Source organism: Hibiscus syriacus, unplaced genomic scaffold (genome assembly GCF_006381635.1).
Source record: "Hibiscus syriacus cultivar Baekdansim isolate YM2019G1 unplaced genomic scaffold, ASM638163v2 tig00009009_pilon, whole genome shotgun sequence".
Taxonomy (NCBI): Eukaryota; Viridiplantae; Streptophyta; class Magnoliopsida; order Malvales; family Malvaceae; genus Hibiscus; species Hibiscus syriacus.
In genome coordinates, this window is record NW_024062181.1 from 1,837,533 (window position 1) to 1,854,551 (window position 17,019).

Below are 17,019 nucleotides of genomic sequence, written 5' to 3' on the forward strand. Positions count from 1 at the left end.
GTTAACTATGTTCTAAAAGTCTTCTAAGTCTTTGTTTCCATCCATTCCCTAATTTCCTCGAAGTCCACTGAAACTAGACTGAAACAATCGATCCTTTTCAACAATCACATTTGCACGAATTATTTTTTGATTCAAATTATAATCAATATTTAAGTTGGATTTTATTATAATTATAGTGGTTGAAGATTATTTGATAATTAAGTTTATTTAGTAAGTAAATATTTATTTTAGGCAATAATTCCTATATAATAGAATCCTTTAAAATGATGAGAGAATTTTTTGAGAGATATAATCATCTTGTACTCTCTACATATTTTGGGGTTTATGTTACAAAGAGGAGTTTTATAGGGATATTAAGCGAGTGATTTTGGATACTTTGAGTTTTGGATAGATATCAAATTTTAATATACATGTGATATCATGTATTTGTACGCTTCATGATTTCTACGTCTATGATGGTTTAATGTTCTTATTGTTCGTAAAAGTAGACAAAGTCAAACCACATTAAATCTCGTTTCTTGCATATATCTTATTTTACATTGATATCGTTTTACGCATGTTCCTACATGCATGCAACTATAGAAAATGTCATAGTTGATGTTTATCGATCTAATATATTTTAGTTTTATTTTACAGAGTTAATAAACTAAATTAATTTAAGATCATCATGATAACAAATAAGCGTCATCTTGATCAGTTGTGATGATATCAAATCTAACCCTGAAAAGAAAAGAAAAGAAAACAACGGTCAAACAACCGAAAACATGCCATAGAAACAGAGGAAAACATGCCATAAAGGCAGGAGAACTACCTAAAAGGCAAAATTATTAAGAATAAAAAAACATAAATTAAAAAAAGATACGCTATAATAAAGCAAAAGAAAAATAATGAATACCGACGGTCGACAACCAGTACCAAGACTGGTGTTGCCGCCGGTTACAAAGATGAAGAAGAAAAGAGACTAATGACGGCTGACGGCTAAGGAAAAAGATAGAAAAGAGAAAATCGGTTTCAAGTTAGATTATTTATGATCAAATTCAATTTATAATTTGAATTGAGATTTTCTTAGAACTAATTGAAAATAATAAAAGTATATATTAAAAAAATCATAAATTATTCGAGTTGCATATTAAAGTATTTAAATTTAATTCTTGTAATAATTTAAATATTCAAATTACTCAAATAATACGATGAGAAGCAAGGTTTGCAGTACATGGTTTGAATAATTGGAATAACAAAATTAAAATTAAAATGGTAAGTTACATACGACATGAAGTAGAAAACGATAGAGAGAAAAAAAGTCATTGAATCGTGAAATATGGGTCCAGACATGAAGTCTTAAAACAAGTATATCAGTTCTACTCTTCAACTCGAGACTAAGTCTTGCATTTTAAGCCTTCCATTATGTGTCGTGTATTGTGGTTGGTGCCTTCTTATCCAAATTATGACTCAAAGGATACCCTCCCTAAATCCATCCTATTTAAAGACACTCAACTGAAGCATTAAACCCAGTTGTTTCTCTCTTCATGATTTGCATTATACCCACACCCAACCTTATGGCAAAAACTCCCTTCCTCCCTCCTCTTATGTTTCTGCTTTTATTGCAACCTTTAGTGCTACTTTCTCTGCCAACATCACCACTGATCAATCTGCCCTTTTAGCCTTAAAATCCCATATCACTCACGATCCCCACAACTTCCTAGCAACCAACTGGTCCACTTCTACCTCTGTTTGCAATTGGATTGGTGTCACCTGTGGATCCAGACACCACAGAGTCACAGCTCTGAACTTGTCAAGTATGGATCTCACAGGCACCATCCCATCTCAGTTGGGAAATTTATCTTTCCTTGCCTACCTCTACATTCATAACAATAGTTTTCATGGCTCTTTACCTATTGAGTTAACTAATTTGCATCGGCTGAAATATTTGAACTTTGGTAACAACAGCTTCAGTGGAGAAATCCCATCATGGTTTGGTTCCTTCGCTAAACTTCAAGGCTTGTTCTTGTACAGGAACAACTTCACTGGTGTTATCCCATCCACTCTTGGCAATTTGTCAAAACTTGAAATGTTGAGCTTGTACAGCAACAGTCTCCAAGGTCCCATACTTTTCTCAATCATGTCTTTATTTTCACTTGTAAAAAGTTTATTTTATAACTAACGTTGTCATATTTAATATATTCTCATTGCAGGTCATCTATCATCAGGAATGTTTGACAACCTTTCTAAATTACAAGGACTCGATTTACATGAAAATCAAATTTCTGGCAGGATTCCAAAGAGTTTATTCAAATGCAAAGAGTTGACGTTTTTATCATTGTTTTCCAACTCTTTGCAGGGAAGTATACCTTCAGAAATTGGGAATTTGACTATGCTCGACATTCTGTATCTTAATCAGAACAACCTCAAAGGTAAATAATTTCACATTGCAGTCCATCTACTCTCACTTAACAATTCCAATTTTTTGTTATCTTATTTTTACAGACAGTTGAACCATCAACCAATTATTTAATGTCAAATTAGGGTAGACTAAAGGAATAAGTCCTAACCTACATATTGAAATAAGTTGTATCGTTAGTCTTCTTTGAATCAAATACCTTGGAACTATTTTTAAATTTCTGTAGTTTTTTAAATTTTTAATCTCTTAATATAGTAATACTTTTGGCTATGAAAAAATAAATTAGTTTCACATTTCATACTTCTAACTACTTGAATATGATACTTAAAAAATTGTATGTAATATTATCATGTTTAGTGCTTGATTTAATTTTTGGATGTTTCAGTTATTTTTTTGGACCTGATACTTCCAACTATTTGGAGCTTTCATAAGTACTAAAACAATTTAATTTTTTTTTAATTTTTTAAAACGGAAAAGAAATGCAAAATATATGCCTATAGCACTCCAACAAAAATATAAGGATCTTCTATAAAATTATTAATAATTTTTGACAGATTTAATTATATATTTTAGATAAAATTTCACCAGAGAATGAAAATTTGAATTCTCTCGCGTACATAAATTTTTCTAATAACGATTTCTTGGGTAAAGATGTGTTTGGATTAAATATTTTCAACTATTTGCAGCTTTCTTAAGCAGTGAAAAAAATTTGAATAAAATTTTCAAGTTTAAGAAAATAAAAAGGGAAAGAAATGGAGAACAAATGCCTCTGGTGCTCAACATAGAAATTAGGGGTTTGTTAGAAAATTTATTAATAAATTTTGATCGGTTTACTTATATGTTTGAAGTGAAATTCCATTAGTTATTACAAACTTACTTATCTTGAGAATATTAGTCTTTCTTTTAACAACTTTAAAAATATAATATCATATTTTTTTTAAATTTTATATCTTTCTCGATCTTGAATATATTTTCATTAGATAAAAGATTTATATAACTAACAATTTCACTGCAGGCCATCTAGAGTCAGAAATATTTGATAACATGTCTAAATTGCAAGTATTAAGCTTGAATGGGAATCAAATTTCTGGTAGCATTCCCAGTAGTTTATACAAGTGCAAAGAGTTGAGGTATTTATCACTGTGGAACAATTCTATGGAAGGAAGTATACCTATAGAAATCGGAAATTTGACTATGCTCCAATCTTTGTTTCTTGGTTACAATAACTTCAAAGGTAAAAAATTCCTTGTTTGCATCCCTTTCTCTTTATTTTCGTTAGATAAAAGTTGTTTTATAATTAACAATCTCACTGCAAGTCATCTGGAGTAGGGAATATTTGATAACATGTCTAATTTGCAATAATTAAGCTTGGCTGAGAATCAAATTTCTGGTAACATTCCTAATAGTTTTTCAATTTATAATTTGAATTGAGATTTCCTAGAACTAATTTAGAATAATAAAAGTATAGATTAAAAATAAAATTTTGATTAAAATCATAAACTATTTAATTATTAAAAAATCTCAATTAAAATAAAATATTATTTAAATTATATAATAAAATATTCAAATTCAACCTATTATTTGATGTTAACTTTAGTTCTTGATGCATGACTTTAAACGATAATCATCAACCTATTATTTGATGTTAACCCAATTTAATGAAGAAGAAAAAGATGAATTGATTAATTATAGAAACATTTTCTTTAAAGAATTGGGTGTAGATTATAGGCAATAATTGGTTAAAGGTTGGACTGATTATTTAATTTTACATTTCAGGTACAATTCCATCGGTTATCAAAAATATAATTTCTCTAGAAATGATTGATTTTTCGGTTAACAACTTCACGGGTATAATATAATTTTCCTTCCTCTTTTTATTGTTATTTTGTTATATATTTATTAATTAGTTATAAGAATTGTTTTCATTTGACGTGTCCTTTTGTATTCAAACATAAATCATTTAAGTATTAAACTCAAATAAATCCATTCTAAAATGATTTAAATTTAAAATATCTTATTTTTTTCAACTCGAAATGAACTAAACTAAATGTCCATGGTTTTTCTAATTGTAAGTTTTAAATATTGTTAAGTTATGATAAATCAAAAGAAATTATCAAAATCCTTTTCAATATCAACTTTTTTTTTATTTCGTTAGAAAATTTTCTGTCCAAAATTGGTAATTTGTTGCATGTCATATGATATCCAAATGAAATTTTCAAAAATATATTTGTTGATTCTCTAGAAAAAATGATATTTGTTTTACATACCTAACTGTTGGAAAATGTACCGATTTGCAATTGTCATGTTTTTGTTTAATTAGAAGAATATTTAAAATCATTTTAAAAACAATTATATATTTTAGTACAATTCAGGCTCTATAAATGGTATTAGTTTCATGTAAGAAAAGGCCTGATGTTGTTAATTAAATTAACAAACATTTATTTATTTGTTTCAAAGATTATTCAAACTTCTGATTCAAACTCTATTTCATATTTTCTGCAAGGCCAAATTCCTTCCTCATTATGCAATTTGAGTTCCCTTATGGCTCTCGATTTATCGAACAATAGGTTGGATGGAACAATTCAGGAATGTGTTGGAAACTTGAGTTCTTCCCTTTTTTACCTTGACCTACGGATGAATAATTTTCATGGTAAAATACCTGAAAATTTTGCTGAAGGTTGCAGCTTAAAAAATTTTCTAATCAGCAACAACCAAGTCGAAGGGTCACTACCACGATCTTTGGGTAATTGTAAAGATTTAAAGCTTCTTGATGTTGGGAACAACTATTTAAATGACACTTTCCCAAATTGGTTAGGAATTTTGGATCAGTTACAAGTGCTTGACTTGAGATCGAACAGATTCTATGGTAAGGTGGATAGCTCTGATGTTACCTTCACTCGTTTGCGTGTCATTGATCTCTCTCGTAATAACTTCAGTGGCTACCTACCTGTAAATTTTTTTAAAAATTTGCATGCCATTAGAGAAGAGAATGAAAAGAAAGCTAAACCAGAGTACATGGAAGATGTAATACCTGGTGGAACAATAAATATTGCGCCAGGTTTATTTTTTACAACAAAAGGATTGGAAACAGAGTTTGAGAAACTATTAACCATATGGACAGCTATTGACTTCTCCAGCAACCAATTCTCCGGAGAAATTCCTAAAACAATTGGAGAGCTTCATTCACTAATTGCCCTAAATCTCTCTCATAATTGTTTAACAGGTCCTATCCCATCATCATTAGGTGATTTGTCAGAACTTGAATCATTAGATCTCTCATCAAACAAGCTCCACGGAAGAATTCCAACAGAGTTTACAAATCTTGGATTCCTTGAGGTGTTAAACCTTTCTCATAATAATCTCGTAGGACCCATTCCTCATGGCAAACAATTGGATACTTTCAGTAATGATTCCTACATAGGAAACTTGGGTTTATGTGGATTGCCATTATCAAAGAGCTGTGATAATGATGAGGGAACTCCAGCCAAATTTGATAGAGATGATGATGAAGATGGATTGAATTGGAAATTTTCTATACTGATGGGGTATGGATGTGGGTTGGTGTTGGGATTGAGCATGGGATACATTGTATTCACAACTGGAAGACCATGGTGGTTCATTAAGATCTACGTGAGAGTTCAACAAAGATTTGCAGAAAAGGTAAAAAATAGAACTCTTTGACGGATTTTTATTACAGATCGAGCAGTGGACAGAGTAGAAAATTTCATTGCATGGTGGTAGGCAGGCCCTTATCTATAGTTGTTTTATATATAGTTTGTCTTCAATAATTTCCAAATAATTAACCCCAAAACTATAAGTATGGTTTCATGTATTGACCCTCTTTTGTTGTCTCTTTTCTTTTATATTGTACTTGAATTAATCCCTGCATTTTGTGGAGTTTTAAGAAATTTTAGATTAATTTTTTTTGTTTATTTTTAATTTGTGATGATAGTAAGATAATATAATTATATTTTATTAATAAAATTATAATAATTATTTATAATCTAACTTGAATTTTATATTGATTCATTCATTAGTTAAAATATTGAAATAATTTTATTCTAAACTTCATCCGGTTTTTCATATCAGTCTTCTGAAACGAAAAATTGGAAATAAGATTGTTGCTTCGAGAGACCCACCTGAACTCACTGCTGATGGGCAGCTTCGGGTTTATCTTGCAATCGTTTTGGATAAATGAGTCATTAAACGAAACAATAGGGCAGTGACTCAATTACTTATTCAATGGTCAAATCTGGGAGTTGAGAATGCAACCTGGGAAGATTTCACGGTCCTTCGATCCCAATTTCCAGACTTCGATCCTTGGGGACAAGCATCTGCTGCAGATGGGGGTATTGTCATGACCCATGAGGCGAATTTAGGGATTGCTGAAGAAGAAAAGGGGAATACGGGGAAATTAGGGATTGGAAATGGGAAATTAGATGAAGAGAAGATGGATAAGGATATTTCATTGTTAGGAAAATAAACCGAGTACAAGTAATTTCCCTATAACCAGATTAGTGAGAATGCGAAATAAAAGCGGAAAAATAATACCCGAAAATTGATAACGGAGTTCAGCCAATTGTGCTTACGTCTCCGGGCTGCTGCAGATCTTTTACTAAGAGAGAAAATTTACAGGTGTTTACAAAACACTCACTACTCACAAGAAAGCTCTCTAGTATAGGAAGAAAGAAATGTTTTGGGATGATTTTGAAGCTAAATGGGTAAGGGTATTTATAGTAGAAACTTAGGGACTAATCTTTGAAAATACCCTAAAGTGCAATGACTAAAGTGAATTTACCCATTCCTATTTTCAACAAACATCTACCAAAATTTTACCAAACTTTGAAAAACATTTTTCAAAGAAACATTTACCAAACTTTGAAAAAAAAACATTTTCCAAAGTTGGTTGCCAAACTTTGAAACTTTTAACAATCTCCCACTTGAAGACTGATTTTAATATGTCTTCACACCTCGATCAATGCAGCAGCATGTCTGGTCTTGTTATTCTAGCATGCCAACTGAAGTTGAACACAACTTCAGTTTGTCCGTAGTCACCGTCTTTGTCAACATGTCTGCCGGATTTTGAGCTCCACTAATCTTTTCAAGTTTCAAAATCCCATCTTCCAGAAGAGACCGGATAAAATGATATCTCAATTGTATGTGCTTTGTCCTGGAATGAAAAGACGGATTCTTTGCTAGATGGATAGCACTTTGACTGTCGCAATACAAGATATTGTTTTCTTGTTTCTTGCCTAACTCTTCCAAGAAACTTTGGAGCCAAACCATCTCCTTGCTGGCTTCCGTAACAGCGACATATTCTGCTTCAGTTGTGGAGAGAGCAACTATCTTCTGTAGTTGAGAAACCCAACTCACTGCAGTGCCTCCTAGAGTATAGACATACCCTGTAGTGCTCCTTCTGATGTCGACATTTCCGGCTAAGTCAGCATCTACATAGCCTGTCAGTATCATATCTCCACCTTTGAAACAAAGTGCTTTGTTTGTGGTACCCCGAAGATATCTGAGGATCCATTTGACTGCTTCCCAGTGTACCTTGCCCGGATTATTCATGTACCTGCTAACAGCTCCCACTGCATGAGCAATATCTGGTCTGGTACAAACCATGGCATACATCAGACTTCCAATTGCTGAGGCATACGGCACCTTCACCATGTGTGCACGTTCTTCCTCCGTCTTTGGTGATTGGTCTTTGGAGAGTCTGAAATGAACACCTAAAGGTGTACTTACTGGTTTAGCATCTTGCATGTTGAACCTGGAGAGTACTTTGTTGATGTACTCAGCCTGTGATAACATCAAAGTCCCCGACTTTGTGTCTCTCTTGATCCTCATCCCAAGAATCTGCTTTGCAGCGCCCAGATCCTTCATAGCAAACTGCTTCGACAATTTTTGCTTCAAGTGTATAATCTCTTGCATGTCTGAGCCTGCAACGAGCATGTCATCAACGTACAATAATAAAATAATGAAGTTGTTGTCGAACCTCTTGATGTAGCAACAATGATCTGCTTGGCATCTGATAAAACCACTGCTACTCATGAAGCTATCGAACTTCTTGTACCACTGTCTAGGAGCTTGTTTTAAACCATACAAGCTCTTCTTCAACCTGCATACCAGGTTTTTCTTGTCTGCCTCTATGAAGCCTTCTGGCTGCCTCATATAGATTTCTTCCTCCAAATCACCATGAAGGAAAGCTGTCTTTACATCTAACTGCTCAAGATGTAAATTCTCTGCAGCTACAATTTTCAACACCAGTCGGATTGTAGACAATTTTACGACTGGAGAGAAAATTTCATTGTAGTCAATACCTTCTTTTTGCTGAAAGCCTTTGACAACCAATCTTGCTTGTAGCGTTTGCTCCCTCGTGCTCTTCTTTGATCCTGTAAATCCACTTGTTGTGGAGCGCTTTCTTGCCTGGTGGTAATTCAGCTAATTCCCATGTCTGATTTGACATAAGCGAGTCCATCTCATCTTTCATGGAAGACTCCCACTTGACTGAATCCCCACTTGCATTGCTTCATCATAGCACTCTGGTTCACCATTGTCAGTCAGCAACAAGTAGTGTAAAGAAGGAGAATACCGTTGGGTTGGTTTAGGAATTCTGGAGGAGCGTCTCAGTTCTGGTGTGCCTGGTTCTTCTTGAACTGCTTCAGGATTGATCTGAACATCATTTCCAGAAATCTCCTCGAACTCAGCAAATTCCTTTGTTTCAGCTTCGGTATTACTTGATTCTGCGGTTGATCTATCTTTGTACATCACATTTTCATTGAAAATGACGTCTCTGCTTCTGATGATCTTCCGATTTTCATAGTCCCAAAACCGGTAACCGAACTCATCACCGCCATAACCAACAAAGGCACATTTGTTGGACTTAGCATCAAGCTTACTTCTTTCAGCAGAGTCTAAGTGTACATAAGAAATACAACCAAACACTCTTAAGTGTGAAAGGTTTATTTCTTTCTTGCTCCAAACTTCCTCTGGTATTCTGCCATCCAAAGGAACTGAGGGCCCACGGTTGATCAAGTAAGCTGCAGTGTTGATTGCTTCAGCCCATAGAAATTTGGGCAAGCCGGCATGTATCCTCATACTTCTGGCACGTTCATTCAGAGTTCTGTTCATGCGCTCTGCTACACCATTATGTTGCGGTGTCTTGGGAACTGTTGTCTCCATCTTGATCCCATTGTTTGCACAGAAATCTCTGAATCTACTGTCTTTGTACTCTCCTCCATTGTCAGACCTCAACCGCTTGACTTTCAAACCAGTCTCATTTTCCACCATGGCCTTCCATTTTCTGAAGATATCGAAGACTTCTGATTTCTTCTTCAGAAAATAAACCCACACCTTCCTTGTTGAATCATCGATGAAGGTGACATAATATAGTGAGCCTGCAAGAGATGGAACTGGGGATGGTCCCCATACATCAGTATGAACCAATTCTAACCTTTCTGCCTTGGGTGTCTTGCCAATCTTTGCAAAACTGACTTTCTTTTGTTTGCCAAAGATGCAATCCTCACATAGTCCGACATCTACATTTTTTAGATCTGGCAGCTTCCCTTTTGATAAAAGTGTCTTCATCCCTTTCTCGCTCATATGGCCAAGCCTTTGGTGCCATAGGTTTGATTTTCCATCAGCATCTGCTACTGCAATGATATTCTCTAAATTTGAGGTTACATAGAGAGTACCAGTCTTCTTACCACGAGCAATGACGAGTGCTCCTTTGGTAATCTTCCATTCACAGCCTGAAAAGGTTGTGCTATATCCTTCTCCATCAAGCTGTCCAACAGAAATCAGATTTCTTTTGAGGCCAGGAATATGTCTCACTCCTGTCAGCTTCCAGGTGGTCTGGTTTGGCAGCTTTAGTCGGATGTCTCCTTTTCCGACGATCTTTAAGGTTTCATCATCAGCTAGATGAACCTTCCCAAAATCACCACTGACATAGTTCTCCATGATTTCTCGGCATGGGGTGGAGTGGAAAGATGCCCCTGAATCCAAGATCCATGATTCAATCGGACTGTTGACGCTTAAAATCATGGCATCACCTGTCTCCTCCGTCATGTTGGCAGATTCCTGTGCGCCGGTATTTTTCTTCGGTGCTCGGCAATCTCTTTTGAAGTGACCCTTTTTGCCGCAATTATAACAGGTAAAATCTTATTTCCTGTTCTTGATTTGCCCCTTCTAGATTTTGATCTGCCACGATTTGAATTTCTTTCTGAAGTTCTCCCTCTAGACTCCGTGTGTAAGGCTGAGGAGGTTGATGCTTCACCCGATTCTCTTCGTCGAATTTCTTCACTCAATACCAGATCCCGAACATCGTCGAATTTTAATTTGCTGTTTCCCGACGAACTGCTGACTGCTGTAACAGTAGCATTCCAACTGTCTGGTAGAGATGATAAGAGAATTAAAGCTCGAACTTCATCATCGAACTCAATTTCCACTGAACTCAACTGGGTTGTGATTGTGTTGAGTTCATTTAGGTGTTGTGCCACCGATGCCCCTTCCGCCATCCGCAAATTGAATAATCGCCTCATCAAATGAACTTTGTTTGAGGCCGATGGCTTCTCGTACATACTGGAGAGAGCCGCCATAAGACCCGCCGTGGTCTTTTCCTTTGCTATGTTGAAAGCAACATTTCGGGACAACGTCAGTCGGATGACTCCGAGGGCTTGTCGGTCGAGAAGAGCCCAGTCTTCATTCTTCATGCCCTCTGGTTGCTTTCCTGAGAGAGGTTGATAAAGATTTTTCTGGTACAGAAAATCTTCAATCTGCATCTTCCAAAAGCCAAAGTCCGCACCATCGAACTTTTCAATTTTCACCTTCCCTTCGTCTGCAGCCATCGCTTCCACTCGAATCTGGCTTCGTTTGGATCGTTTCTGACAATTCTTGCGAATCACCGTGTATTAGAACACCACCGTCGACAAACTCGTATCGCCGACCGAATTTCACTATTCACGAAATTCACTATTCACGTGAATAGTAATGAATAGTAACCTCGCAGAAAATTTGACAAAATTCACAACCAAAAGCTCTGATACCAGTTGTTAGGAAAATAAACCGAGTACAAGTAATTTCCCTATAACCAGATTAGTGAGAATGCGAAATAAAAGCGGAAAAATAATACCCGAAAATTGATAACGGAGTTCAGCCAATTGTGCTTACGTCTCCGGGCTGCTGCAGATCTTTTACTAAGAGAGAAAATTTACAGGTGTTTACAAAACACTCACTACTCACAAGAAAGCTCTCTAGTATAGGAAGAAAGAAATGTTTTGGGATGATTTTGAAGCTAAATGGGTAAGGGTATTTATAGTAGAAACTTAGGGACTAATCTTTGAAAATACCCTAAAGTGCAATGACTAAAGTGAATTTACCCATTCCTATTTTCAACAAACATCTACCAAAATTTTACCAAACTTTGAAAAACATTTTTCAAAGAAACATTTACCAAACTTTGAAAAAAAAAACATTTTCCAAAGTTGGTTGCCAAACTTTGAAACTTTTAACATTCATTACCTGCTGGACTTGGAACCTGAGCGTGGGCTGATAAGAGATAAGGAAGGAGTGCTTAGTTGACCTGAGAAGGAAAACGAGCCCAGCAACCTGCATCAACAGTAGAAGACAAATCAGCTAAAGGAATCTAGTTTGTTGAAAAATAATGTACAGCTGGCAATCTGTTATGACTATTCCTATAAAAATCAGTTGTAATGAGCATCAAATCTATGAATGAAAATCTTGAGAATTCTGTTTTCTTCAGTCTATCTTCTCTATTTTCTTAGTCCTTTCTTAATTTCTTGAGCAGACCATTACATATACTTGATCTTTGATATTGTTTTCCAGAATTGTGAGGAATCATGCTTTTACGATAAAACCTCATAGTAAGAAACCAAGCCCCAAAATGGATTTTGATAGGTACAACGAGGACCGATGGACAATGCATACAGAGCCCGTTCCTGTTTTTTCTCTCCAATAGCAACATTTAGTGCAGATAAAAGAAGACCTATCAAAAGAGATATATGTAATTTTGTTCCCAAAAAATGCATCCATTAACAGAGATGGATGGATGGATATACAGATACCTGTTGGGAAAGAGATCTAGTCATTCAGCAAGCAATCTTCATGAATTGCTCTTCAATCTCGAAAACTGCACTCTCCCATTGAACTTGAAGGTTGTTTTGTGATATCGAATTCCAGGCTATTGTTCCCTCATCTATCAATCTCTTTGCCATATTTATTTGATGTCTATGAGCAGGCAACAATGTTTTTCAATTACCAAAAAAGAATACAAAAATTCAACAACACTAGATATAGATCCCAAGAAAAAATGACACTGATGTATATTTTCCCAATATTCACAATCAAGAGATATGACGACCAGTACCATCACATTCCTCACTATACCAACCCAACAAGAATAAAATGATCACGAACAATAATGTCTGAACGCTGAAGCATTGTAAGTTACCTATGATGAGAACATCCGGAGTAGACGGAAGCCTGATCTGCAAAGCCTGAAATTTCTTCTATGCACACAACTGAGAGAGCAGCACAGAAGTCGATGAAAATTAAAACAAAACCAAGTATATTTTAATTTGTATTATTCATTAATATAAGAAAACAAATGTCATATTGTCATCGACTCAATTTTATTTTAAATATTTATTTATCTAAGTATTCTAATGTCTGTACTCAGTACGTGGCCCGCCTATTTTTAATTTTAAAACTCAGGTTTGGTTTTTTTTCTTTTTTGATAAATTCAGTTTAAAACCTTTTTTTTTTTGCATGGATTCAAATAGCGGCCATATAGCGGAATAACGGTTTCTATATAGCGGTCGAGGTGATGCTCGAAACCGTTATAGCGGAAAATAGTGGTTTGCAATGAAATCACACCAATAGCGGTGGCTCGCGGTCGGAATTTAACGGGTAACGGTCAATAGCAACAACAGTGGACCGCTATTCCCGTTATTATTTTGTTAGAAATAAAAAAACCAACAAGAGAACGTTTTAGACTTAACTTTTAGTACTGACCGAAACAGAAATAAATTGAAAGTTGGAAACATGACGAGTAGTTTACCCTTTATTTATTAACATAAATAATTATCTCTTAACTCACAATATAAGGATGGATCGGGAACACAGTAAATCACCTAATAAGTCATCTTTTACAGGACGGACTACAAGCAAACTATTAGCATTCAACAATTATAGTTTATAAACGCAGAAAGAAGAAAATATAAAACACTACAAGCAATGAAGCAAATGATAACTTTGCTCGTTGAAGTGAGCATGCGTCAGCCACTGAGATTTTATAACATCTCATCTAATTAGATGATGATAGAAGAAACATGTCCTGCTATAACATCTTATCTAAGCAGTACTGATTACTAATTTTTTTATATAAAAAGTGTGTCATTAGAGTACCACTTCTGCTGAGAGAAAATGGAAAAAGAGTGCATCATAAGAACTATTATCCAGCCACAATGTAAAAGGTGCAAAGTAATGAGTAGGGTTCATTGCCCGAACGAAGAACATAAGAAAACACACTGAAAGTTTTGACACAAAAGGCTAATTTATCAATCATGTTCCCAAGACTGGATAATGTGGATCCTCTGTCTGTTAGGAGTTTCACAATAACAACTGCATCATTCTCCAAATGAAAATTACTGAACTGCAACTCCAACACAGGAAAAAGAAAGGGGTTGATAAATATGGTTAAGAAACAACAAAAGAGAGAATGATGTCGAGATATTACCTGTTACCTTGTACCATCCTTTCTTTTCTGAACTAGAACCACCCGCCTATGAACTCTATCTTCAACTCCGAAGGCGGCTTTAATGCTTTGATTACATCATCTTCCTTTATATCTCCATCCAAATTTATTCTAACATTGCTGAGACTCTTCTTGTTCGAAAGGTTGGCTCTGATAGCCTCATCTGCATCGATCGCATTTCCTACCAGTTTCACACGAACATCTCCACAAAGGTGGTTCAACTCTTCAAAATCTCCGAGACTGAATTCCTTTGCATCATTCTGATCAACTCTAACAATGACATTGGTTAATTCCCTCAGAGAAGTTAAGCAGCCAATCCCTTTTGGATAGAAAGTTATACTACAGCAATACCAGGTATAAAGATACCTCAATCTCATCAATTTCCCGATTCCGTCTGGTAACTTCGTAAGACTACTACATCCAGTTAGATCCAAAGATTGCAAATCATACAAGTCACACAATGTTTCTGGTAGTATCTTCAATTCTTTGCTGCCAGCTAAGCTAAGGAACTTCAGATTTATTAATTCATAAATTTCCTCGGGAAATTTACGAAGTACATTACCTTCTCCACATGGTCCAAAACAATTATGCCATCCGCTAGACAAGCTCAAATCCAATAACCTGAGATGTTTGGATTGTTTACATAAGTTAGATAATGCTCTACTGGTTATCAAACACCCTTGACTAACAGCAACAAGAGTCCGCAATTTCTCTGCACCGCTAATGTCCACAGGGAAACCAACTCCCTGGGCTATCATCACCATCAAATGACGAATGCTAATAAGAGGAAAATCTGACGGCAGAGGAGGACAAGATGAATCTAGAATCAATGGCGGATCACAAGATGAAGCTAGAATTGAAGTTCCAGAATCAGAAAGAGTTTTCATCTGCTTTGGAGCTGGAGCTGGAGCTGGAGCTGAATCTGGAATCACACGTTTTATAGATTTGAACTCCTTAGACGTCCTAGCAGAAGTTAAGTCCAACATCATATGTTCAACAGATCTGATCTCCATCATTAGTTCAGATTGGAATAGAAACCGAAGAAAGTCGTGTACGATATTATGCATCTTCCATGTATGGATGCCACCATTCCTGCAAAAATCTTGTAAAAATGAATGAACTACTAAGCATTTAAAGTACGCTTCACCTTTTAGCTCCCTTTCTGAATCATCGGATGAGTTTAGATAACCGTGTGCCATCCAGTGTTGGACTAAAAGAGTTCTCGACATTTCAAAGTTTTTGGGAAAGATAACACAATACAGTAAGCATTGCCTTATTAACCAAGGTAGATCACAATAAGATAGCCATAGTATTTTAAAAATATACTTGGGTATCATAGGAGATTCCCATATATAGTTTTCCAGAACACTGTTCCACTCTCTTTTTTCAATTTTATGCTGCAAGACACCTCCCAAAACCTTTGCAGCAAATGGTGATCCTTAGCATTTCTTCGCAATTTCCAATCTTATATCTTCTACATATTCATGACTATCTTCATTCTGTCCATTGAAGGCAACTTCACGAAGTATCATCCAACACAATTCATCAGGCAACTCTTTCAGATGAAATATATAAGATGATTTTGTTTCTACTGCAAATTTGTGTTCACAAGTAGTAATTACAATCCTACTCTCTGGCATGCCATGTTGAAAAACAGATTTAAGTACTCCCCAGTCATCATAATCATATCTCCCCACGCCATCTAAAACGAGAAGGGTTTTCTTGTCGACAATCTTTCGATAAATTCTATCTAAAATACCTTGCAATGGAAATAATGTTAGAATGCACAAGAAGTCATGTTTCAAGCCCTCAAGAGCTTGAATGATTGCTCTACCAATTTTGCCTAAGTCGAAATCGTCTGAAACGTTCACCAAAATTATGTTGTCGAAGCTTGCCACGACCTGCTCATCTTCACAAATGCATTGAGCAAGAGATGATTTCCCCATTCCGTCCATGCCAACAATAGAGATGGTTTTGATTTTGTCGCTCCTCTCTTTACTACTTTCGCCCAAAATTACATCCATTATATCTTTCTTTACCTGGTCTATACCAAGTAACTTCGACACTTCCAGGTCCAGCAAAATAGATTCTGGTCCAGGAGAAAGCTTAGATATCAAATGCATCAACTCTACTTCCAACTTAGAAATGGATGATTCAAAAGGATCATTATCCAAATCTATAATGTCCGGATCAGAAGGATCAGTTTTTTCTTTACTAACCTTAGTTTCAACTGCTTCTACCAGTAATCTACTTCGCATCAATTGATTGTTAAAGTCGCTAAACATGTCTTCTATATCGTATAATAGATCATCAAGTACATACCCGTCAATCTCAAGCCTCGACAGCTGAACGGACAATGGCCAATCCTTTAATGCATTCATCTTGGACCGAATAGCTTCCAGACGAAGTACAAGCGAGTCCATCTCACCCTGAAACTCTGTCACATCTACAAAGTCGCGTAAACTTTCGTCGGCTTTGATTGCACGTACCTGCTCCAGTATTGCAGAAACAAGTTCTTCGGCCATCCTAAGAGAAACAAACAGCGAGAGAAGCGATTAGTTAAGCAAGGAAATCAATTTTGAGAAAAGGGTCTCAGAGTTGAGGATTCAGACTCAGAAGAACTTACTGCAAATTAAGTAGGGTTGCTTGTGATCTTGAGTATTCAACTGAAGTTTCTTTTCTTCCCTGATTTTAGAGTTAACTGAGAATTTCAGTTTCTAAACCGTCGCATACTTGTAACCCGGGAAAAAAACTGTCCCGTATATCTATCTATATCTATAATTGTATTTTATATAACAATAATAATAAGTATAAACTATTCCAATGACCACCCAACTATTCCATCTTT

The 17,019-nt window shown here is 35.6% G+C and overlaps 1 protein-coding gene across 2 annotated transcripts; it reads left to right on the forward strand.

Moving 5' to 3' along the window:
- Nucleotides 1-1,382: 1,382 nt before the first annotated feature.
- LOC120202977 (receptor-like protein 9DC3) lies at nucleotides 1,383-6,274 on the forward strand. 2 transcript variants are annotated; one of them, XM_039203348.1, is made up of 6 exons: nucleotides 1,383-1,796; nucleotides 2,014-2,099; nucleotides 2,193-2,411; nucleotides 3,414-3,632; nucleotides 4,175-4,246; nucleotides 4,902-6,274. In XM_039203348.1, the coding sequence occupies exons 2-6, from the start codon at nucleotides 2,069-2,071 to the stop codon at nucleotides 6,077-6,079; spliced, it is 1,719 nt and encodes a 572-aa protein (XP_039059279.1). In that variant the 5' UTR covers nucleotides 1,383-1,796; nucleotides 2,014-2,068; the 3' UTR covers nucleotides 6,080-6,274. The 2 variants fall into 2 exon arrangements, with proteins under 2 accessions (XP_039059279.1, XP_039059278.1); XM_039203347.1 differs by having other exon boundaries at nucleotides 1,385-2,099; nucleotides 4,902-6,266.
- Nucleotides 6,275-17,019: the final 10,745 nt, after the last annotated feature.